Source organism: Ostrea edulis, chromosome 6 (assembly GCF_947568905.1).
Source record: "Ostrea edulis chromosome 6, xbOstEdul1.1, whole genome shotgun sequence".
Taxonomy (NCBI): domain Eukaryota; kingdom Metazoa; phylum Mollusca; class Bivalvia; order Ostreida; family Ostreidae; genus Ostrea; species Ostrea edulis.
Window position 1 is genome coordinate 77,926,783 of NC_079169.1, and position 24,720 is coordinate 77,951,502.

The 24,720-nt window shown below is 34.1% G+C and overlaps 1 protein-coding gene across 8 annotated transcripts in view; it reads left to right on the plus strand.

The window, feature by feature from the left end:
• LOC125683138 (uncharacterized) overlaps positions 1 to 24,720 on the plus strand; it is a 73,973-nt gene that overhangs the window by 18,294 nt on the left and 30,959 nt on the right. For 6 of the 8 annotated variants that reach the window (XM_056140856.1, XM_048923972.2, XM_056140858.1 and 3 more), the window contains 12 exons: positions 1,326 to 1,482; positions 1,620 to 1,930; positions 3,575 to 3,712; positions 4,332 to 4,424; positions 4,767 to 4,793; positions 7,332 to 7,504; positions 8,385 to 8,465; positions 11,457 to 11,473; positions 11,629 to 11,687; positions 12,157 to 13,191; positions 13,322 to 13,420; positions 17,326 to 17,373. In XM_056140856.1, coding sequence (XP_055996831.1) covers positions 1,326 to 1,482; positions 1,620 to 1,930; positions 3,575 to 3,712; positions 4,332 to 4,424; positions 4,767 to 4,793; positions 7,332 to 7,504; positions 8,385 to 8,465; positions 11,457 to 11,473; positions 11,629 to 11,687; positions 12,157 to 13,191; positions 13,322 to 13,420; positions 17,326 to 17,373 — 2,238 coding nt within the window. The remainder of the gene's footprint in view (positions 1 to 1,325; positions 1,483 to 1,619; positions 1,931 to 3,574; positions 3,713 to 4,331; positions 4,425 to 4,766; positions 4,794 to 7,331; positions 7,505 to 8,384; positions 8,466 to 11,456; positions 11,474 to 11,628; positions 11,688 to 12,156; positions 13,192 to 13,321; positions 13,421 to 17,325; positions 17,374 to 24,720) is intronic. The other 2 variants (XM_056140857.1, XM_056140862.1) reach the window with 2 other exon arrangements.

Here is a 24,720-nt window from a genome sequence, read left to right on the forward strand (position 1 = left end):
AGACTGCTCAACAGAATTTTGTGAAACTTTGTAGTTAATAAGTACACACTGCATGTGTAGATGTGAAAATTACCAGTAGACCTTTCATTTTTTGGAGAATATCTTTTAATTATTACTTACTTGATATGTTTTAAAAGAAAGTTGTCAGGAAAATACAAATTGAATTAAGTAAATGGCATGAATTGTGTTATGATTTTTGGTAGTTGATGCTTTGTTCACTGGTCTATGTGGACTTAATATCCCCATAACATGGCTTTGCTATTAACAATTTAACACCATTTCTAATGATTTACGATTATTTTTCTACACCACTACACCAAACCACTTTTTATCCAACATAAAGTAGTTTTGCTCTTACAGTATAACACTATTTCTAATGATTGATAATTTTTTTGTATAAATCAATCATTGATAAATCAGTTATTCAATATACATGTATTATCCTGTGTAAACTATGACACAGAGATTGCAGAACTGGTATCCATTGTGCACATGTATGATGTTTTCGCATGGATTTTAAAATTCTGGTGTATGATTGGCTGTTTGTGTCGTATGTTATTTTTGATACATCAGTCGTTAGACAAATTAATGTAGTAAATTGATTAAAACATAATTGGAAGGATTCAGTTGTGTTTCTTAGAAATCCACAAATGTTTGCAAGTCAATTATCCAATTTGCTTACTCTCATGATATGATTTATAAAGTGATTTATTTAAAGTTGAAACAATAGAAGGCTATCTTCATCACCCGATGAAACAATAAAGAAAGACATTTTATTGATTATATTTTTATAATAATGTATTCTTAAAAATATAAACAAGATTTAAGTACTAAAATATCATATCGTTGACCCATTTGTTACTTAAATGTAACAACCAGTGCACCCTTTAACCTTGACGATGCTCCATATTTGGTAATGATTAGGCGGACAGAGGCGGTACTACCATATCAAACTAGTTTGCAACAAACATGTATTCATTGTCGCAGATGAAAGCAATGTCAATTTCAAAAAAAATATAAGAGAAAATTTTCAGTGAATGTAAATACATGTATAGTGTTTTGAATTATCTGATAAAAATGATATATAATTTCTTAATGAAATCAGACATTCTCAGTGATAAAAATTAACTCAGCTCTATATATTATTGCTTTGAAATGTTTGGTGTAATAAAATCATTATTAATTAATATGGTTCCCTTCAACTTAAACTATGACTCATGACTTTGTGTTGGGTCTCAGGAATCATAAACTTAATATCACCAAAATTAAATTTCATGTTACAAATTATCAATGTATTTTAAAAGCCATTTTCTAAAAAAATCCAGATTCTTGTTATTCTCCGACTGATGAGATGCATGCAGAAGAGGAGAGCATGGGTACCCAGGATGATATTGTAAAGCAGTGGGCCATGATGAGGGAAGGACCACTGACAGGCAACACCGACAACCAGAGGGGGAAGGAGAAGGACAAAAATTGGAACAGGTTGACTTCTCTCTCTCTCTCTTACTTTCCCTTTCTCTCTCTCTGTATTCAGTGGAAACACAGCAAAAGGTTTGCAATGAAGTATCATGGAGTATTATAGAGTAAGCTATATTAAAATGACTTCTCCGATATTGTAGGTCAAGACAGGAAAACATGGATGCTATGTCTCCCTGGACAGATGACAAAACTCCATTGGATAAAGATGCAATAGATGAGAACATATACAGTGGGGAAGGCCATATCACAAAGGGCTCACGAGAGATAACCATTCATGTGGAATCCCAGGATAATAAGGACAACTCTACTGACTGGAGTAGTCAGCAGCTTGATTTGTCCGGACAGCATTCAGATCATTTAGCAGAAGAGGGGGAGGATTCAGTAAAAAGTGAACGGCATTCAGACGACAGGCAGGATGAGACTGATAATGACGCAGACGTGGATAGTGAAGGTTAGGTGTGATCACGGACATATTTCAGTGTCAGTGGCGTACTCTTTATTCTGGATCAATAAAAATCCAGGGGAGGCTGATTGTTTTCAGTACATGTATATCCAAAGTTTGAAAATAAACAAAGTTTTGTTCACTTTTGAAAAGTTTACCCCGATCTAATAAACATATAGGCAAACCTGAAGCAAATGAGTTATTCGCAGATTTTTTGAAAATCGAGTATTAAAGTTCAGTTTATGTGTATGTACAAGTAACAGTGAACATTAAGACCCCTCAGGAATTTAATTATACCCCCCGCAACAAGTTGTGGGGGGGGTATACTGGAATCGGGTTGTCCGTCTGTCTGTCCGTCCGTCCATCTGTAGACGCAATGGTTTCCGGACTCTAAAGCATTATCCTTTCCACCTACCGTCACCATATCATATATATGGACTACCCATGGGATGAAGATGTTCCCTATCGATTTTGGGGTCAAAAGGTCAAAGGTCAAGCGCACTGGACATCGAAGTAGCAATATGGTTTCCGGGCTCTAAAGTGCTATCCTTGCCACCTACAGTCACCATATCTTACATATGGACTACCCATGGGATGAAGATATTACCTATCGATTTTGGGGTCAAAAGGTCAAAGGTCAAGCGCACTGGACATCGAAATAGCAATATGGTTTCCGGGCTCTAAAGTGCTATCCTTGCCACCTACAGTCACCATATCTTACATATGGACTGGACTACCCATGGGATGAAGATGTTACCTATCGATTTTGGGGTCAAAAGGTCAAAGGTCACGTGCACTGGACATCGAAGTAGCAATATGGTTCGGTTTGTCATGCCATTTGTTTTTTACACTTAGAAAAGAGGTAGTTTATACCTATTACCAACACCCTTTGGGAGATTGGGGTAAGCGGGGGGTATTCTTAGTGAGCATTGCTCACAGTACCTCTTGTTATCATTATGAGAACATGTCACAAGTAGAGAACTCTCTTGACACCTATCTATCTGCGAGATTACGGATTTACTGACCATAATGATGACCAATGTGAAGGACTGCAATATAACTATATATCATAATCAGCTCAGCTGACTGTTAATTTACTTCAAATTAAATGGTTTTTCATTATAAACTATTTCAAGTTCACCAATATTCTTATGCAAAGAGAAAGTGTTGTTGGGGAATTGTTTTTTATTTCAAAATACTGCATCAATTCAAAATAGCTGACTTCACTATAAGTGGGATAAGCTGTATTTCTGACCATCAAAATCTCCAAGCAAAGGTTCATGATTAATGAGAATTTTGATATTGAACCCTCAGCTCAATCCTCTGTGTGCCATCTGGTGCAGGGCATCTCGATCCACCTGGCTTAGTCTGCAGTTACTTGAGGCGCTGTCTCCTGGTCAGACCTTTGACCTTTGATATTGAACAGTAGATATATATATGAAAGAAATAATTATTTAACACATAGTCAAGAAATACATTACTAAAATTTGGAAAATCATTCTGAAATATTCCCTGGAAAAGTCGCAACACAGCAGATAAAATGCATTATGGGAGATAACTCTTACTATTACCACGATATATATATACTGTATATAGTGAAGCAAATGTTGGTTTCTACACATCTTATAATCATGTTACATTTAATTGAAATAGAGGAAGATGATGATACAAAGACAGCGTACACCAGCTCCACCCAGAAGAGAGAGAAATTGTCCACGAGTGATGAGACTGGCAGTCAGGGGATTAGCAGACTGGGAACGACACCCAAATCCAAGGGGGACTTATCTACTGGTAAATGTTTAGAATTCACTGTATAGTAATCTAACTAGATTTATTATCTACACAGGGGAGTAAAGGCAACCACCATACATTCCACTTCAGAAATGTAAGTTAAAAATATCAAAGATCATGCAGTTGAATTACGTTTTGAATTCAATTAACACTTCAAAAGAAACTAAGTTTCAGTTTTGAAAATACATGAGCGTATGAAATGCAATGTATGCTTCACGCCGACATACTTCATGGAAACACCCTTTGGGAGATTGGGGTAAGCAGGGGGGGGGGGGGGGGGGGGGGTTCTTAGTGAGCATTGCTCACAGTACCTCTTGTTTGTATCTGTGAAGTCCCAATGTAAAGTTGTTTTGCGGTAGCTGAACACATTGTTAGGTATATGGAAAAGAGGTGGAATTGTATATACATTGATCAGAGTCCCATTTGTTAGATCCCCCAAATGATCTTATTCTGCCAATGTGTTTGAATATGGAAACCATTTTGTTTGCCCAGCAAAATCATTAATCATTATCAATTACAACAAACCTAGCTTATGCAGTGTAGAGATTCACGTCTACTTCCGACAGTGTTTCTGATTACCTGTGGTATTAATACAATGTGATTACTTAACAATCCTCAGAGGGCAGGGACAGACGAGAAGGAAGGAGTGAGAAAAGTGGAAGTAGTCCATACAGTCCCTATAGCAGTCGCCGTAGGCAATCACTGTATAAAGGTCAGTGTATAAAGCCGTGCAACATGCTGTACGCAGTTTTTGAAAATTTATTTTCTAGTTTAATTAGTATATAGGCACATCAGCTTCAAGCATTTACTATAAAGTAGTTATACTTGTATTGAAGATTTCTAATATCTTTAAAGAAGAGTAGAAGCATTAGATATACACTTTCATTTACGTGTAGCTCATGATATTGTAAAAAATTTCAGAGATGAAGACTTACAAGTTGCATTTTGGATATCAAATATTTTCAAACAGGATTTGAAAAGATTATGCCAGATATACACAAGATTGAGTTCAAGTTGTCCTGTTACATAACTAGAATGTGTTTCTGATTTGTAGAAAGCGGTTCCCCCAGTAGAAGTCCAAGTAATAGATAGCTGTAGTTCTCTGCACACTGTTCATTCTGTAAAAATTGTTCACAGAAAATCAGTTAATAGAATGCCAGAGTAATCTCTCTTATATTATGTAAAGCCTTTCAGTCCCCCCCCCCCCCCCCCCCCCTTTCTGATCTTATCTATGTTAGATACTTTTTTTCTAAGTGAAATGTGAACAATTTTAGATAGAATGAAAACTAACAAATGAATTTCCTACCTTTTTCATGGTGAATAGGAATGAAGTTCACACATAATGCACATCACATATCATTGGAATATTGCAACTCCCTTTTCTTACATATATCAATAAACAAAAATGTCTGGGTCGAGACTCTTCTTTCGTGGTTCTAAAGTCATCAGTACATCATGTTTACCATAAAGTCCAATATTATATGTATAATTCTATTCGTGGAGGATATATGATTCATGGTCATGTCTATGTAATGAAAATATTGAAGTTTGAGTCCCTTGCGATTATTTATGATTTTATTCATGTTTGTGTTCAATTGATTAGTACAAAAATCCTATCATGCAGTCATGATATCATTTTATGTGAATCAACCCCATCCCCAAAAAATCATGTATGAAATTTCCCCTTGATTCTGTGCATGCTTGGCTCTTTGTTCATTTTCTGCTATGAGATCTCCAGTTCACCATGAATTCTGTTTAACTGTATAAGTCTTTTGTAGTGAAACTCAATTGTCTACTTTACAAAGTTTAACAAAAATATATACAGTTATTTACAATACTGGATGTGGGGACCTATAGGTCAGTTTAAGGAATTATGATTATTTGTGTAGCCAGTATAAAAAGAATTTATTGAAAGCTAATATTTAAATTCTTTGAATTAATCTTCTATTTTTGAATTCCTCATAATTGTCAATCAACAAGGTGTAGCAGATGAAGAACAGTGATGGCATCTTTCTTTGCATGTGTGATTGGCTACTGTTAGTTGACATTGTGACATCACATGCCAGTTATAGTTATAATGAATTTTCTTCTTGCCCTTGTAAAGTGCCTTAGAGTAATTTGTTTTATAAGGCACTATATAAAATTTTATTATTATTAAATTTTTCCTTAGAGAATCCTGATAGAATGTAAATATTGGGTTGTGACAATAACTGGAATGTGAGAAGTTTGGTGTGAAAATACATGTACCATTCTAGTACACCAGAGTCTTTGTCTATGTGTTTGTTCTGCTGAACCTCGGGTTCATCCCTCTAAATTTTTAGTATGATGAGGAATATAATATAATAAAGTTCGTCAGCAGGAAGCTATAGCACTAAGCAGCAATGTGTCTATGATGTCAGCCTATTATGGTATGTGACATAAATGTGTTGGAAAAATTGAAGCATTTTAAGGCTTTATGTAATGTGGCTAATGATAATAGAGCTATATTTAAAGTAGACACCATTTTTCTCACAGATGGGTTTTCTGATGGTGGATTTTTTGAGATTTACAAACCAAACATGTCTTTTTCATACCTTAATTAATTTTCAAGTTAGCTTGACAAATACCAATATTAACACTGAATGGTAACTTGGCATATGTATATATTTATGTCAGGATATCAACTATTTTAACTGGAAATATTTGGTTTTAAATTGGTGTTTACAAAGAGCTGTATATTATGATTATCATATCTTTCACCATGTGTAATGCATGTTTAAATGACAACAAACATGAATACTGAACTAAGAATAAGACTGCTCAATTCAAACCACAGACAAAACATTCTCCTGACCTGTAAACAAACTATTCAATAACATTTTATTATTATATATATTTAAAACATCAAGAACCTGTGGCACAAACTTGTGTAAAAAGGTTGAATTGGTGCTTAATCTAATACCAACAAATTTGGATGAGCACATTTTCTCTTTCTTCATTGACTCCTGGATGCTTCAGTTTTTACATTGAAGTGTTAATTGTGCGTGCACAGGAATTCTTGACATCAACAAACAAATTCATGGTTATCCCACTTTATTCATTTTATAAATATATTTCTTTTATTTTCTTTCACATGCAGATTTTTTTCAGAATTTAGGGAATGTTTGATAACTTTTAAAATTAATTCTGCTGTATTAAAACAATGCTTTATGCTGTATGGAAGAAAATGTCACCTCGTCTGCAATGAGTGGATTCTTTAAAATGCTTTATTTGATTGGCCTTTTAGCTTCTATCGACTGCTAATACCAAGTTTAAGAATTGAAAGAGCCGATCTAGAGGTTTTGCAGAGGGTAAACATAAACTGAGACTCTGTACAAATTGCACAAAATTTCAGGTAGCTCAAAGTCTAGTTTGGCATGTTAACCTGTATTCCTAGTTTGGTACAGTACAAATTAATTTGCACAGAATGATAAGGTAAAATCTAGGTGTTATTTAAAGTATTTCATTTTAATGTTTTCTTCTTTCTTGAATTACACAAGATTGTTCAAGATTTAGCTTATAATCAAATTATGATTGAATGAAGAAATAGTAGGGCTTTTTAGATGCAGTGAATTTATTTTAATTTTTGTGAAATTTTCAGCTCCTCCAGCATTTAAGGTAAAACCTCGTAAAAGTCGCCAAATAGATTCACGATCTCCATTCAGTTCAGAGAGGAAGTTCAATCTGCCAAAAGGGAGCGGGTTTCAGGTTAAAAAGAGTGAAAAGAAGTTGACAGAGTTCCACGAATTCAAACAAAATGAAGGAAACTGGAAAGTAGGTTCACTATGATGTACCATTTGGATTGATACACTGTCAAACTATAGAGTCTTCTTGTCATCTGTGAATTTTGTAATTTTGCACGAAAAAATATGAAAATGACTTCTGAATGAATTAATTAACATTTATTTGCTAAAACTGTTAGATACATGTATCAGATTTTGATGTTAAGCTATCTACACACAGTATGGATATCCAGATGGTGCAGTGGTTAATGCACATAGGGGCGAGATAAAAAAAAACAATGGGGGATAAAAATCTATATTCAAATAATTAGGGGGAGTGGGGACAAAATCTCCCTTAAGTTTCTGTCATCCGACATTGATTACACTGTAGTGGAAAAAAAAAAGACAAATAAATGACTTAAAAACCAAATGATATTACATTTTAATGAACATTTGATAGTTTTAATGTACACATTCATTCAGTTTGTGAATAAGCAGTAGAAAAGGTATGCAGAGTGTTATTTATAATCATGTGCTTTTACTTGTTAATCGATTAAGGTCAACATTCATCATATTTAGTTTTAAAGGGGGTGGGGATGAGGGTCTTGGTGAAAACTATAAGAATTTAGTTTTTTGTCAGACATTGAACTTTTGATCTCACCCCTTATTCCTCACAAATATATGCATGATCCTGGATTGATTTTTGGATTGAGAAAGGTCGAACACCGCATGTATAGAAGAGAATATTGTGGTTATTTGTGTGGTGTTCAGGGTACCCAGGTTTCTTCCCTCATTAGTGACCCCCACTACTCCATTGCTTGCAGGAAAGAGAAATTATCCTGTTTGTCTATCATAAAATTGAAATATTTAGAGGTCATTAATGAAGACTTAACCTGAATTTACTCACTTCTCTGATATGTTTCCTTCTCTAGCAACCAGACAAATTCACCATTAAGAAGTCAGAGAAACTCGCCACAGATTTCTGGGCTCCACCTAAGAAGGAAAAGAAGGAGGTAATCAGCTATATGTGTATCTATTTTAATCCTTCATTATGGACACTTCACATACCAATGTCATTCATAGCACCATGAATGCAATGTCAATTGCATTTATGATATGATATTGTTATAAAGCTGAAAACCATGCACATTTATTTTTTATGATTAGTAGAATTCCAGAGAGCATTGTTACATCCAAGTAAAATTATATTCACAACAAATGTTCAGAGTATATTACTGCTGCAATAATATAGGGTTATATTGAACTTATATTGGTGAATATTGGCACGAGTTGACTGAAAATGCACAAGCTTGCGAGTGCATTTTGACAGCCAACGAGTGCCAATATTCGTGCACTTATATAAGTTCAATAACCCTTTTATTATATAGCTAAAGTATTTAGTTGTTAAATTATATCCCTTTTCACTCAAACTACTCCAAAATAGACGAGAATTCATCAATTGACATCTAAGGTGAAGGTGTGCAATAACAGCTTGCATTTCTTAACTGTTCAATATTTAACCCATCATTAATGCATGAAGCAAACTGATTTTGTAAATGGGGACATCAGAATTTATGTACAGTAAAACATTTTGCTTAATTAAATATCAAATACCGGCTCTGTCAGATTCGGAGGACCGCCGTCTGCCATTTTTGCTTGTTTATGTCGTTACGGTAACGTCAGTATTAAATGCTCATACTCGGAATGTTTCGGGCGCATGCAATTTACGCAATGCAAATGTTCAATAAATTCTCAGGATATTAAACGCTAACATTCTCTAGATTTTACTCAGATTTTATAATAAACTATTTCTTAACTATATAATAATAGAGGGTTATTACATGTACTTGCATTTGTAAACATTGATGCAAGTTGTATTTAAAAGTTAATGAATAAATTTGAATTACACCTGAGTGCCAATATTCAGCAATACAGTGGAGCCTTGTTAATCTGAACACTTTGGTTTCTAGAAACATTGTGTGGATAAATGAAGCATCTACATGTAGATAACGGAATCCAATATGTTATATTCTAACCTTGCATTCTAACTTAATGCTTACTTTGGTGATGTATAGTAAGAAATAAACATTAACAATTTGCTCTATAAAGTAAATCATGCTATTATTAACATGTACATGCATTTCAATGCATTAAAACTGAAATATCAATGTACACCCATTGTTGGATACCACAGGTTTTCTTTCCGTTACACAATGGAGGGAAAACCTGTGGGTTCCGATGATGCACTTCACATGGACTAATGCAAACAATCAGGCACTAAATGATTAAGAAGATGTTGTTGACAGGACGCAGGTATATTGTTTTAATCAGGAAGGACGACTTATGTTTTTATACTCCCCCCAAAAATTTTGTGTAAGCATAGTCGCTGTTGTGTTGGAGCTCATATCCTTTGAACCTTTCATCAGAAAGCTCATATCTTCTGAACCGTTCATCAGAAATTGATATAATTGATCACAGATGTTCTTTAGGACAGGGATTTTTGGATCAAGGTCATTATGTAAAGGCCAAGGTCACTCAAAACATATAAAAGTTTCCAGATCCTAAATCTTTCATCAGAAATTGATCTTAATTGATCATAAATACTCCATGGGACAGGGACTTTTGGACAAAGGCCATTTTGAAAAGGTCAAGGTCACACTCAGAACATATATCTAATATAAGGAAAAAGTTCCTTATTTCAACAGTTTTTGAACAGGTATTGATCTTATATCACACAAATAAGTAACAGGCAAGTGGCTTTCAGACAAAGGTCCATTTTGTGAAATGTTTTAAATTATGAAGATTGTTTCCTGGTCCTTATAGCTGTTAATCAAAAATGAAATATTGCAAAACTTGATTGATACTTCAGGATGGATTCTTGTCATCATGCAGATAAATTAGGTCTTTTATGCCATATATGCGTGTATTTTCTTCATTTACAAAACACAAGGGTCATGGAGGCATGCTTACTCTTTTGTACTGCAGTTATAAAATGGGGTCTGGGGAACTTGAATTATAGGAGACTATATTTTCGGTGAATCAACAGCAATGTGAAATATCACTTTATTCTCTCGTCTAAATTTTTTTTAATTATTGACTTTTGTCTGTCGATTCAAAGCAAGAAAAGATTTTCTAAACTATGGGAATTAGTGTGTAACTGACAAAAGTAACATGGTATATTTGTAGATAGTTTGAACTACTCCTAATCTTTTTCTTCCTAAGGAAAAAATTGAGAAATCATATTCTCATATTCTCTCTGGTGTATGATCTGATGCCCTTACTTTATTTTGTGTCCTTGTACATCTTATTGCATCAGTATTGTTGTATAAAAACTGCCAAAAATTCTAAATAGTAGAAGCATGTCAGAATTAAGTAACAATCATTGTGCAGATTTCTAAAATTATCAAAGAAAATTTGGTCAACCATATATCTTAGCAAGTTTATAAGTGTTTATACTTTCTGCTATACAAACAGACAAATACATGTATATGTTCATATAAAGTGATTATGCTGTAAATGAAGACAAAATTTGTTATGAATCTTAAGTATATATAATTTATAAATGCTCAAATGGAATTTTTTGGTTCTTTGATTTGAAATGAGTATGACCTCGAAAAGACCTTGACACAAAACAAGATCTGCAATATCCACTTTCCTCTGTGTCAAAAGAACATGTACATTCTGTAGTTGTTACAAACAAAATATAACAACTCAATGTGTCTAATAAGTAAGAGAGGAGTCCACTAAATAAACATCAAAACCGGCTAACAGCATTTACCAAATGATGTGGTCCACCATCTTTGTTTACAGTTAGAGTGTAATAATTAATGTTAACTTGTACTTAGAATCTCAGTGCAGCTTGATCATATTAGTTTGGGAGAAGATGGTGTTCAATAATATGGTCTCGATATTGTTTGGTAAAATTCTGTAGAATTTAGGTTAATGTGATTCCCAACAAATTATTAGCTATTATGATAATGAAATTTATTGATTTCTGATTACAGTCAAAGAAAAGGGACAGGTAAGTGTTTCCTTTTCTATTATACGACATGTTTACTTGAAATAAAGTCAATTATCTTAGTACACAGTACTGAAATTCATTTGTTTGCAGTTCTTTTGGGAAAGTAAAAGGGCGAATTAGTCAATATACATAAAGATTATTTGTGTCTTTTTTAGAGTAAAGAAAGAAAGGCCAGTGTCTCCAGACTCAGGACTTGAGAGTGAAAAACCAGCAGGTGAGATTTTGTATCTTAGAACTCGCAATGAAAGTTTGTAGTACTGTGACAATGTACACCTAGTGAGTACCTATATATAAGTATACATTTTGTATTCTGTATACTTAAATGCATGTGTGGTATAACATAGAGTTCAGTGGTATGGAATATGCATTTTGTGTGTGATTATTTCACACTAGACTGTTTGTGATGATGTGTTCATCAAATTGAATTTTTTGGGATTTTACGATATTGTTTCAGGAGGGTTGAATAGTCATGTGGAACATATATTAATTCATGTAAGGATTTGGAAATTGCTTTTCAGGAAAAGAAAAAATGTTATCCCTATGAGAAGAAAAGAACAAATTCTTCACGGGCAAAATTTGTATCTGACTTAATTATTTTATTGAAACTAATACATGTATTTCACTATGTGCTTGTATATGTGCTTGAATGTATTATAGTAATTGAAATGTGTCAGAAATTTTAGGTAGGAAAAGTGAAATTCAGCCTTATATTTTAACACCAATTGAACACAAACTAGACTTTCCCATACAAGAAGCCAATGGAAGACTTCAGAACTTATCAACTGGATGGAAGTTACTCCCGTCCATTTCATCTGTTGCCAGTGATCATGTGATGCAACAGAGAGCTGAGAGCGAGCACAAGAATGAAACACCTAAGAAAATAAACATCAATTTTAATTCTGGAGAGGAGACAGGTGAACGGAACATTGCATGCCTTGTTGATAATGTGTTTGATGAACAAGATGTTGACTACCACAGTAAAGAATCCACTTTGATTCAGAAAATGAACAATGCGTTAACACCTATTCCAGAAGATGTATTGTCAGAAGACAATGAGTTAACACCTTCTCCAGAAGATGTATTGTCTGAAGACAATGAGTTAACGCCTACTCCAGAAGATGTATTGTCTAAAGACAATGAAACATACAGTAAACTGATATTAGACTTAGGAGAAGTAGAAAAGAAAAAACACTCAGATCTTGCTTCTGATCAAAAGGTTAGCAGTTGTGGTGAAACGGACAGAAAATTAAAACCAGAGTTGACATCCAGTCAAAAGAATCATCTTTTTGATGTTCCTTTGGAAGAGGCCTCAGACCATGTCACAAACACCAGCAGAAGGTCTGGTGATACAGTGATCCACAGCAGAAGTTCGTCGTCTGCAATTTCTGAAGAAGTGAGGCCATTGGAAAAAAGTGAGACTAGCTTCAAACAGGTGACATACTATTCTGAAATGTCATTGGCATTTAGAGATACACCTCAAGACCATAGAAAGAAGAAAGGTCTCTTCAAAAGGCAACTTCGAATTGTCCAAGGGAAAAGAGGAAGAAGGCAAACTGAATGGAGAGGACAATCTGAAAGGGAGTCAGTGGATGTTGAAGGGAATGGCTCTCTTATGCATGCCAGCATAAAAATTGATACCCCAACAGGAATAATTGCAGACAAATCCCAGAAAGCAGTTGATGATACCAGCCTTCAACGACACACCATCACACCTGAGTGTATGTTAAATTTTTAGCTTATGGCATATGAATTTGGAAAGGTTTGTCTGTAAATGTTGGAAGTTCCTTCTTCTAAATGGGAGTTTGTAATATATTTGAATTGAAATCAATCTATATTGATTTATTGTAGCTGATCCTGAATTGAATTCAACTACCCGTAATCAACATAAGTATGACAAAATGTCCGAGTTTCAGCCCCCTGTAACGATTGACTCATTAGTCTCCACAGGTGTTTTACATTGTTTGACTTTGTGTGGGAGTTTGATAATGCATGGCACTGCTGTGATAAAATTCAATGACTTTCTCTTTTTATTTTAGCTTGCAGACACCATAAGGAATTTGTGTTTTCTATCAAACACAAACTATTATGAATGCATGTCTTTTTTAAATGCATGAACACTGTTTTATTGGAGGTTTGTGTGTCTTATTTCATTGGTGACTGCATGTATAGAACCAAAGTTTAAAGTTATATGATGGTCATTTTTTTCTCTGTCAGATCATGGGGAAAAAAATTGATACATTTTAAAACATTTCAGAGTAAACATTAATGATATGGGTAAAAGAACTCAGGGAATGGTTATTTTGATCAAGTCATTGATTTCTATGACATAATTAAGAGTCTTCCAGCTCAAAAACACATCTGTACAACAAGAACAAAGTCCATTTTCATCTATGCATTAGCAGTAAAACTTTATCCATGGACACAATATAAACTTATCTGACAGGTAGCAGGGAAAAAATAGGATACATTTATTAAAAGTCAGATTTAATGAGATATTCAAATACTGTAAGCAGACTTTAAACATTGAACAGATCTTTATTGAAAAAGAAATTGATTAGCTCACTCATGGCATTTTTGAGTGTGTTGGAAGGGACTACCAGTGAGGTATCTCTAAATCCATCAGAATTTACATCAGACCCTCTCTGCTGGGCAGGATTTAAGTTCCTATCATCCCAACATGTATATAATTTTTTGTACCTCTTTAATGATTTTTCGTGTAATATATTGTTTATCCTTGTATACTTAAGATGTCGGATAAGATATATCTGATATTAATTGAAATATTGATTTAAAGTAACTAAGGCCCCCATTCCCTTTCCTTATGATAAATTGAAAGAAAACCATGCAAGGCCAAAGTAAATAAAAGATCTGTTTTCTTTGTTTGATAATGCACCTCAGCATGATAAAGACCTTTCTGTAAATACAGTGATGTTATGGATTTATTAGAAAGATCAATATTCTATTGAGAACTAGAACCAAGTGATTGTTTAAATGCGTTTTCTAATAAAGCTGGTTCATTTACTGAAAAAACTCTAGAACAAAACTAATACGTTAGACAATATGTTAACTAAAAATACTTCCTAATGTCAATCATATATGCCCTTATTGATACAATGTTTCATAAAGTTACTTTATTATTTGAATTACAGAGAAGACAAAAATTCAATGAGAAACAAAAAATTAACTTTGCCATATGGATTCAATTTATAAGGGTGTGATTTTCTAAGTGTGCTTCTATTCTTATAAAGATTGTGGCCTGAATTCTGAGATGGAATTTGTTCCAGTTTCTATTTGTAAGTTATATAAAAATTTATGATGTATGAATTCATATTTTGAAAATGAATCATTGTCCTTGCGATATGAAAGAGATTTCAATTTGTTTACATGTAAATTTTGAATTTGTTTACATGTAAATTTTGAATTTGTTTACTTGTAAATGTTTGCTTTCTATTTACTTTAATTGCTCAATTTTTCCTAAATCATAAATGGGCAAATTGAAAACTGGGCAAATTATTACCCTAAAGTATTAATAAATGACTTTGGATGAGTATATATTGGAATGAAATAGTATTTAAATGCATTTAAGTGAAATAACATCGGGTGAAAAACCATCTGTTTGTGGCTCTTGATTTTGAGTTTGATGAAGTCATCATTCGGTTTGGCAGCCTGCGGTCATTTTTTCATGGAGGATTTGAATGTGTTAGTGTGATCAGACCATGAATTCAACTATAGTTAGGCCCTACAAAACTTAATGATTTTACAGTCCTGATATGCAATTGTAACAGGAAGGGAGAAAATGCAATGGAGCAGACCGGGATTCGAACCCGGGCCCCTTGAAGCTATTTGGCCATTAGTAATCGAACCCGGCTGACTGTTACATTCTACCCTCCTTAAATGTCTTTGCCCTCAAAGACACACCACCCGGATTCTTTTGCCTCGCCGAGGACTTTCAGCTGCAAGTCCAGAGGTGGTGAACGGCACCAAATGTAGTATATATAGGAGGGAGAAAATCTTTGGCTGGACCGGGAATCGAACCTGGGACCCCTGCAATACTAGTCAGGTGCTCTAACCACTGAGGTACCCCAGGTCGATATCCATGGTCCGTATAGCCCTAACTACTACATTCCTCCCTCCTTTAATTTGTCTTCGCCCTTGAAGACGCTCACAACCCAGATTCTTTTCGTCCTGGCAGGACAACCTGCAGTGCAGAGGTGGTCAATGGCACCAACTATAGTATATAGGAGAGGAGAAAGTCTATGGCTGGACCGGGAATCGAACCCGTGACCCCTGTATTACTGGTCAGGTGTTTTAACTGAGCTATACAGGCCGATATTCGCAGTCCGTATAGCCTTAACTACTATATAAATATTGCATGTAGTTGAGGGTAACATTGAAAATTTTCACCCCGAGAAAACCATTGTCAACCGAGGCGTAGCCGAGGTTGACAATGGTTTCTCGAGGGGTGAAAATTTTAATGTTACCCTCAACTACATGCAATATTTGTTTTATTATACTGAATGTTATGTAAACTGGAAAGCAGAAAAACTTACGTCTGCTGACATTTGATCAATCACTGTCATGCGATATTTCGTATTTCGATGCGGGTACTCGCGTTTATTACAAACGCTCAAACGACGTCGTCTAGCAATCTACGGCGAACCGTACGCGCATAAATTTGACGCATGTGATAATTTTTTATAATATCACCCGTTGTCAAGTACTGTTACCCGTTGCTAGATACGATCACCCTGGGGCGCGTGTTTTTTGTTCTCAGAGGGTAACAATATGTTTTTTCAAATGCTTCTCGACCAATCAGGTTCGAGTATTTTACATGAAAGTATAATAATACATTATAATGTATTTTAAAGTTACAAATTTTGTTTTGACTGTACCTCAGTTATATCTTTTGCCCCTCTATCATCTCGCATGAGAAAATCATCTTGACTAGAAGCTGAAAACATTAACACAGCAATTGCAAAAATGGTTGTAAAAGACCCTCTTTCTCACATTTCAAATAATAGAAGATACGAGTCAGAGGTCTGTGTCATTGGATACAGATTTTCTCCACTGCAGGATCACCAAAAACAAATGACAAAGTTGTTTGTCTTCATCTATTGTGAACCGAATCATTTTTTAAAATGAAAACTTGAAACCCAAAATAAACATCAAAGATAAGTGATAATATAATGTGCTGTTCTGGCATTGTGTTGCAAAGACTGAAAATTTTGATTTTTGATAGAATATGTATCCCACTTCATGGGACAAAAATGAGTTTGGATCTTTCATATTAAAATTTATATCAGATGAAAAGGCACATAATGAGTGAGATTGACATATTTTACTTTGTTGGGAAATCACAGAAACAAAAGGATTTTTTTTAGGTCGCCAGTCATGTGTGTGAATGCTTCTCTTTTTAACTATAGTACAGGGAACTTGTTTTGTGAAATGATTTGTGTTTCGTGGTATTGAATTTCTTCTTGTATGTTTTCTTTAGTTTATGATCTTTATTTACTCGATATATGTACTTCATTTTGTGATTTGTTTTAAATTTTATCTAGAGTTGTAGATTTTATTAATTTCAATGATGGCAGGTTTGTTGTGCTTAATTTTTTTTTTGTGTGTAATTAATTGATTTTATTTCTGTTTCATTATTGGGATTTTATTTGAGTATTTCTCTTTACTAACTTTGAATTTAAAGAATCAAATATTATGTACCAAATATTTTATATATACTAACCATCATACATGTATTTTTTTTCTTAATTTTTTTGTTTATTATAATATTACAAATTATTTTTAAAGATATATATATAGTACCTTTCAAGGAAATTGAATTTTTATTTTGATTACAGATTCAGTGCAAGAACTGCCATTGAAATCACCAGCCATAATAGAAGCAGGTTTGTAATTACTTACATTGTCTATTTTCATGTCCTCTTTGAAAAAGACGAGGTGTATTATTTTGTGCCTGTCAGTCTGCTCAATATCTATAAGACCCTTTGCTTGATAGTTACCAAACTTCGTACAGTGGTTGCCCTGTGAAAGTAAATGACCCCAATTGATTTCGAGATCACAAGGTCAAAGGTCAGTCCCCTCAGGACATTGGAAGATGTTGCCCACTCAATATCTTGAGAACCCTTTGCTTTATACATCAAACATGGTGTATGCTAATTTATATTGAGAAGTACCAGTAGATGTCCTGTATAGGTCAAAAGGTTAAATGGACATATTAAGATATTGTCCACTTAATATCTTAAGAACCCTGTGCTTGACAGATATTAAACTTGGTACATTGATTCTCCCTAAGAAGTAGATGTTCTTTATGGATTTTGAAGTCACCAGGTTAAAGGTCAAACTGGACATATAGTGAGATATTGTCTGCTCAAGATCTGGAGAACCCTGGGCATCATGAGCCATCACACTTATTACACTGGTACATCCTAAGAAGTAGAGGACCCCCACTGGTTGTCAAGTCACAAGGTTAAAGGTCCTGATTCAGATGACAGAATGTTTGTATATTTGAGAGATAAAACTTAGTATTGTGGTTGCCCTGTAATGATAAGCCTGTGCATACATCTATCCATGCATCCATTGACAGTTTTTCTGACATTTTGGCTATTCCTGACCTTGATTTTAAAGCTGTATGGTCCGAATTACAATATTTTTTTCCATCTCGTAAAAATGCTATTAAATCATCGCACGTATGTAGTTATGAGACTGTACGACATATCATAAATTATTTCACCTGTTTTAACCCAAATAATTTGATTTTAAATCGATGTTTACAAATAGCCGCGTCACTCTGCCATTTCAAGTGACAGTCACGTGACCAGTTCAAACTTTCAGATCATAGATGGTATTATCTGTGTAGAGCTGTGTATTTTGTTATAACAGTACCGTACTATAAGTTTAATAGAAATAAAAATATCAAATACCTCTTAGTAATTCGTTGTTTTACGCTCTTTCAGCCTTAAAACTAGACAGTTGCGTATGAGTTAATACATCATGTTGGGATTCCCCTGATGCGCGTGGGTCTATTTATAGACGTCTATTATGGGATGATTTATATATGTAGCCACTATATTTACTTTCTAAATAATATTCGCACTGTTATCTTTTACATGCAGATGTTTTCAAGCATGTAATTAAGGGAAAGTTAATAACTTTATAAAATAATTAATCTGCTTTAAAGTAATTATGTACAAAAAAATACATGGACATCGGGTCATACAGCTTTAACAAATGTCAGGGTTTTGACAGTTTTCCTGACCTTGTTTTGGCTATTACTGACCTTGATTTTAACAAATGTCAGGGTTTTGACAGTTTTCCTAACCTTATGTTGGCTATCCCTGACCTTGATTTTAACAAATGTCAGGGTTTGGACAGTTTTCCTGACCTTATTTTGGCTATCCCTGACCTTGATTTTAACAAATGTCAGGGTTTGGACAGTTTTCCTGACCTTATTTTGGCTATCCCTGACCTTGATTTTAATAAATGTCAGGGTTTGGACAGTTTTCCTGACCTTATTTTGGCTATTCCTGACCTTGATTTTAACAAATGTCAGGGTTTTGACAGTTTTCCTGACATTTTGACTATCCCTGCACCTATTGAAATTATACGTACAAAGGAACTTATATCAATGGGTTACAGATGAAGTTTGAGCTCTGATGACCTATTTTTGAAAGAGTTAGAGACCTTGAATGTATCAAATTTTAGGGATCTGACAGCTTTCTTGACTGTTTTGGCTATCCCTGCAGCTATTGAATATAATACTATAATGAACCATATGTACATAGACAGCATGTGACCCCATGCGCTGACCTTGGACATGGAGTTACCTTATGTGTTGACCTATCTGTTCATTGAGAGTCACAATGTTTATCATTGCTAGCCACGGTTACTGAGTCCGGTTAAGTACCTACCCTACCTCATTTGACATAGTGTAAACAGAGACAATAGGAGTGGCTTGCGACGATGTACAATAGTATGCAAATAAAATGTCTTTTACAGATGACATGTGTTATCTCATGTTGATTCAGTTCTGTTTTGTTTAGAAAGTAATTTTTATGCCCCCGCCATAAAGTGGTCAGGGCATATAGTTTTACCTTGTCCGTCCTTCAGCAACACCCAGTTTTCCAAACCTTTTTTCGAAATGCCTTGAGATATTGAATTAAATTTTTTGTATGTAGGTGTATATTGATGAGTTACAGATCGAGTTTGAGTTTTTTCCGGTTCGTTGATATTTGATGGAGTTGTGCCCCTTTAACTTAAAAAAATTACTGTTACGACCAGTTTTCCAGACTTTTTTTTCTAAAAGAGTTGAGATATTGAACTGAGTTTTTGTATGCAGATGTATATTGATGAGTTACAGATCGAGTTTGAATTTTGTTCCTGTTCGATGATTTTGAAAAATTAATGTATTTTATGGCTGTTAAAACATAGGATTGTTGTTGAGTTCTTTATTGTACTAAATGTGTGTAACATACAATCTGAAAACCACATTCAATGCAATATACCTCCATGGATTTCCTACATTTGATTTTACTGTAGGCGGGGGCATTCGTGTCGTGCCTACACATCTTGTTAAATAAAAAGTTTTAAAAAATCCTCATAAGGTATTGAAAGCAGATAATTTTTAAAAAAAAATTCATAACAGCAATTGATTCACTTGAGGACAGGTAATCCAGGTAGTTGTTCTAAGGATTCCCAATAAGATGTTTTCTTGGGGGATTTGTTGTCAGTGCACGGAGAAAGAAGATTATCAAGGTCATGAAATAACATTACATCTGAGCATTGAAATAGGGACAAATTGCTTCCAAAAATCTCTTCATAATCCCATCATCTTTGATTCCACAAAATATTGGCCCTGACGTGTCTTTGTGTAAAGAGATGAAATGTCCAGCAGGTTACTTCAAATTAAAACCATATTTCAATATTTGTCCTTTAATAAATAGAAACATGTATATGAATTCCAATTGGAATAATATTTTCTTAGCATATAAAGGATGGAGAGTTTACATGAAAAGAATTTTTATTGATTATAATTCCTCAGACGTGAACAAAAAGTGAAAAATTACTAATACTAAGTGGCATGTTTAAAGGTCTCACAAATTGATAACAAAAATTAGGTACACTATTTGTGAAACCAGCCAGAATTCAGAAGCACTGGATATTTCTTGTGATAATTCTGATTTGGCTGTGGGACTGGGTATTTGGTTAAGTTGACTTTGTGAATAAGAGCTGATATAATTGTGTGATTCTATCTTTTGTAATGGGTTCACTGGTGATGAGCTGTTAAATTTGATCTATGCCGTTTTAAATGTTTACATGTGATGTTACTGTATAATGATAAACAGATAGGCTTGACTATGTGTCTATCAAGCTATTATTGGGAATTCAATTAATAGCTGTGGGAAATTTAGGTGCTAACAGCCAGTGGACTTGTATAAACTTACCTAGTTCTTTGGAAGTGTTGTATCAGGATATGTGAAGGAAGTGCAGTTTTATCCATGCTGTGTTAGTTTATAGAATATTTTATCACCATGCTAAAATATTTTTCTTGAAGTTAGAGCTTATATAGGTGGGAAAAAATGACCCAAATTGAACCCATCATGAAGAGGCCCCCCTCTGACTTAGGGCCCCTAGAAAGAGAGAGAACGTCGAACTCCGGGACTCGATTAATCATAAGTCCGCAAACTCAGTTTAAAAAGGAAGTCAGTTTTAGGAAAACCGGTACCAAAATATGGGAATTTACCCCGGAGGTAACGAGCTACAGTTTAATTGAAGAGGAAACAAGTGTAGCTTTGAGAGGTAAGGTGTTACACAAAATCATGTGAAGAAAATATTTACTGGTCCCTCCCCCCCTACAATTTTGCAAAAGCATTGGGACATTAAAATGTATATTCCTTCCTTTTGTTTGCCTGACATAAAAACTTAAAACATTGACGATGGTTTTATGTGGACTCCCTATTCAGGTGCAGGTCTATCAGTTCCTACTCTCCTGATTTAATCCAAGTGTTCACAAATCTAAGCCTCAAAAAGATCATGTATGATTGGTATGTATCAAAACTTTAAAACAAAAACTTTTCAAAATGCAGGCAGGATTTCTCTTATCAAAATTATAAAACACTTCAGAGAATCTATTCCTTTGTTGCATATAGATCTTTTAGTAGTATTTGAGTTTGTATAGAGAAATTCTTCTGTGTTATATAGATGATGGGTAGAAAACTACTGACTCCTACATACAGATTAGGTTAGGTGGGTCTGTTAGATGTAAGAGAATCCATGATACGTCCATTATACTAAAATTTCGCATTTGTAACATTTGTTACAATGTTAGCTGTAATTATGATGTGAATAATTCAAATGTCACTTCAAGTCAAATACACTATTACAATATTATCTATGGATAAAATCCTAAAATTCAAACATAAAAATTGACAGTATACTATAAACACAGAAATGCTCATAGTGGAGATAACATTGCGATAATGGAAATTTTGCAAAATTAACTTCCTGCAAAATATTTGCATGTTATATAAGTATGATCATAAATTCTTTCCATGAAATTAATCTTGACATATAAGTAAAATAAATAGCAAATTGTATGCCATTCCTATCTCTGCAAAAGTATTCATTCATGTTTATGGTACTATTCCATGTTATGATAACTTCAACTGCATGAAGTACTATAAGACATATTGGTAACACAACCCCCCCCCCCCTCCTACATATACACACAGGAAAAAGTCCAAAGTTTGGGACCATTACTTGTCTACTACTGTGATGCTGGATTAGCCTTTGAACCAAGGTGATTTTTGTTACTATGGAGCAGTTTGTGTATTAACTCTGAGCTTTAGCCAGTTAAATTGTTTTGCCATAACATCCCAGATAAAATTAATTGGCAAGATTGAAAATACATGTATATGCACCATTTGTGACTGTCATCAGATAGATTTTTTTTATTTTTCTGAAGTGACATACAATCATGTAATATTCAGATATATACATCTTAAAATTTTACTACAAGTATTTGATGATCATCAATGCTTTTCAGAAGATATCACCTGCTTGCGCCTAAGATACCCACGACATGTAAATTGGTTATGATACATGTAATTGTAAAGTGGATTGAAATTGCATGGCTTCAAAAACTACCATTTCAATCTAATACTTTTCACGGTCGTCCACGCTCAATCGTACCTTCCTTTTTCATTTGTGACATAAAGTGTTTTGACTGCAACAGATGACAGTCACGAATGCATGCAGTATATTTCCAATCTTGCCAATTAATGTTCTGAGGTGTAATGTAAATAAATTTCTGTCAAAATGTCATGATACTTTGTGGCACTGTTTGGTATTGAGTAAGCCTTAGAAGTGAATGATTTTCACGTAACTTAGTTATGATCAGTGTGAGCCATAGTGGTAGAGAATCCTTGCTGGCTAAAATAAGTCATTGGAGAAAATTGTAAAAACCGTTTTAAAATTGAAGGAACTTTCAGCAATTCTTGTTTCAATTGAGTATTATTTCCATTAAAGTTTGAATTTCAGAAGAAAATTAAATCGGGGTTAAACTATTCCACTGTCTGAAATTCAAATTTTTTTTATTATATGCACATATGTATTCTAATGATGTAGCCGCTTGATTATTTTTAAAGGTGTAAGAGATGTCAATTTCTTAATTTTGCCAGTGGAATATCTTTATCTCAATTAATAAATAAAGATTTAAAAGTTAAAATGTTTTGAACTATATTGTTAGCTTATTAAATGACTTGTTTAATTAATTGTGGATATGAAGTTGTGTTAAAAATTCAGACCATGCCATTCTTACTCCGACACAGTTATCAATCAGATAAGAATTAATTGTGTGATTAAAATTATCGAGTGTATAAGTTCAATTGATCAGTCAAAGGTTAATCAATCAGCTGATTTCACAGGTTTACACGTTACATTATTAGGATTTTGCTGATTCATGTCAGTGATAGGCAGATCGATACCTGAACAAGTAATATATTCCTGGCTATATGTATTTGGATCCGTTGCCATTGTGGTGTGGTGGTGCTACTAAGTGACAGGCAGTTGTAGTGTGCACCTCATTGTCTTAAAGTCAGGTGTTTTTTGTGTCATTTAAATTCTGACAAAGACTTCTGATCATACTGAAGAATTTCGACAAATACTTTAAATGTCTATTATAGTGAATTTGTACTTGACTTGCTTGACCAAGATTCTTTTCTAAATTTAAAACCAAAAAATAATTAAAAAAAATTTCAGGGTAATTAAGTTTTAGTTCTGAAGAGTAGATAACTTGTAATATGGGCAGCTTGCTGCTGGAAGTTTTCAGTGCTCTATAAAGCAGAAAAACTTATCTGTGCCCCCCTCCCTTTTTTTTGAGTGATGAGTTCTGCAAATAAAAAAAACTTTATAGACAATAGTTTGAAGGATCTATAATGGATTTTTCTGTGTTTATCATAAAAATACTTGACACATTCATTTGTCCATCTGTCTTATTGCTAATTGTTTTACTCATCAATGCTCATTTGATGAAGGTTTTTAAACGCTGAAATATTGGATCATACAACTCTTTTAAGTGTGTCACTACTGTAAAAGTGGTTATTTTCGCGTGGGGGAAATTTACAATAATTACGCGGTCACTTAATCAGCGCGTAAATTTCCCCCACGTGGTACAGTTATAAACACTTGATATGATATATATTATATTCAGTTGCCGTGGTTCCCCCCCCCCCCCCCCCTCCCCCAAGCGTAATGTTGGACATGGAAAAACGCGTACTTAACCCCCAGCGTAAATAAGCACGTTTACAGTATATGAAATGTTTAATGATAGAGATATGTTGTTAGTTTTGCAAAGTTGCTTTATCTTGGGATGACTGACATGCTGCTACAGTGATTTATTAAATACAAAATTTCTACTGAGGACATTGATAATGATAATGTTCAAACCCAGCAGGCTTCTGTGTATTGACCTGTTACCCTGTTTTACTGTCAATAATTCGATCTTTGGCAAGTTTCAATAAATTTTAAATCATTGAAAAACTGACATAAAATGCCCCTCAAAAACATTTCCATGTTTGCCACATTAGGTTGTAATAGAGAGTATTGAAAGGGAAACTGTTTTTCCTTTTTAATACATTTATTGAATCTCTCTTTAAAAGAATTAAGGGATTGTGTTTAAAAGAAGAAGAAAACCCAGAAATATCTTCAAAACTGCAATAAATTCTTGCAAATCAAGA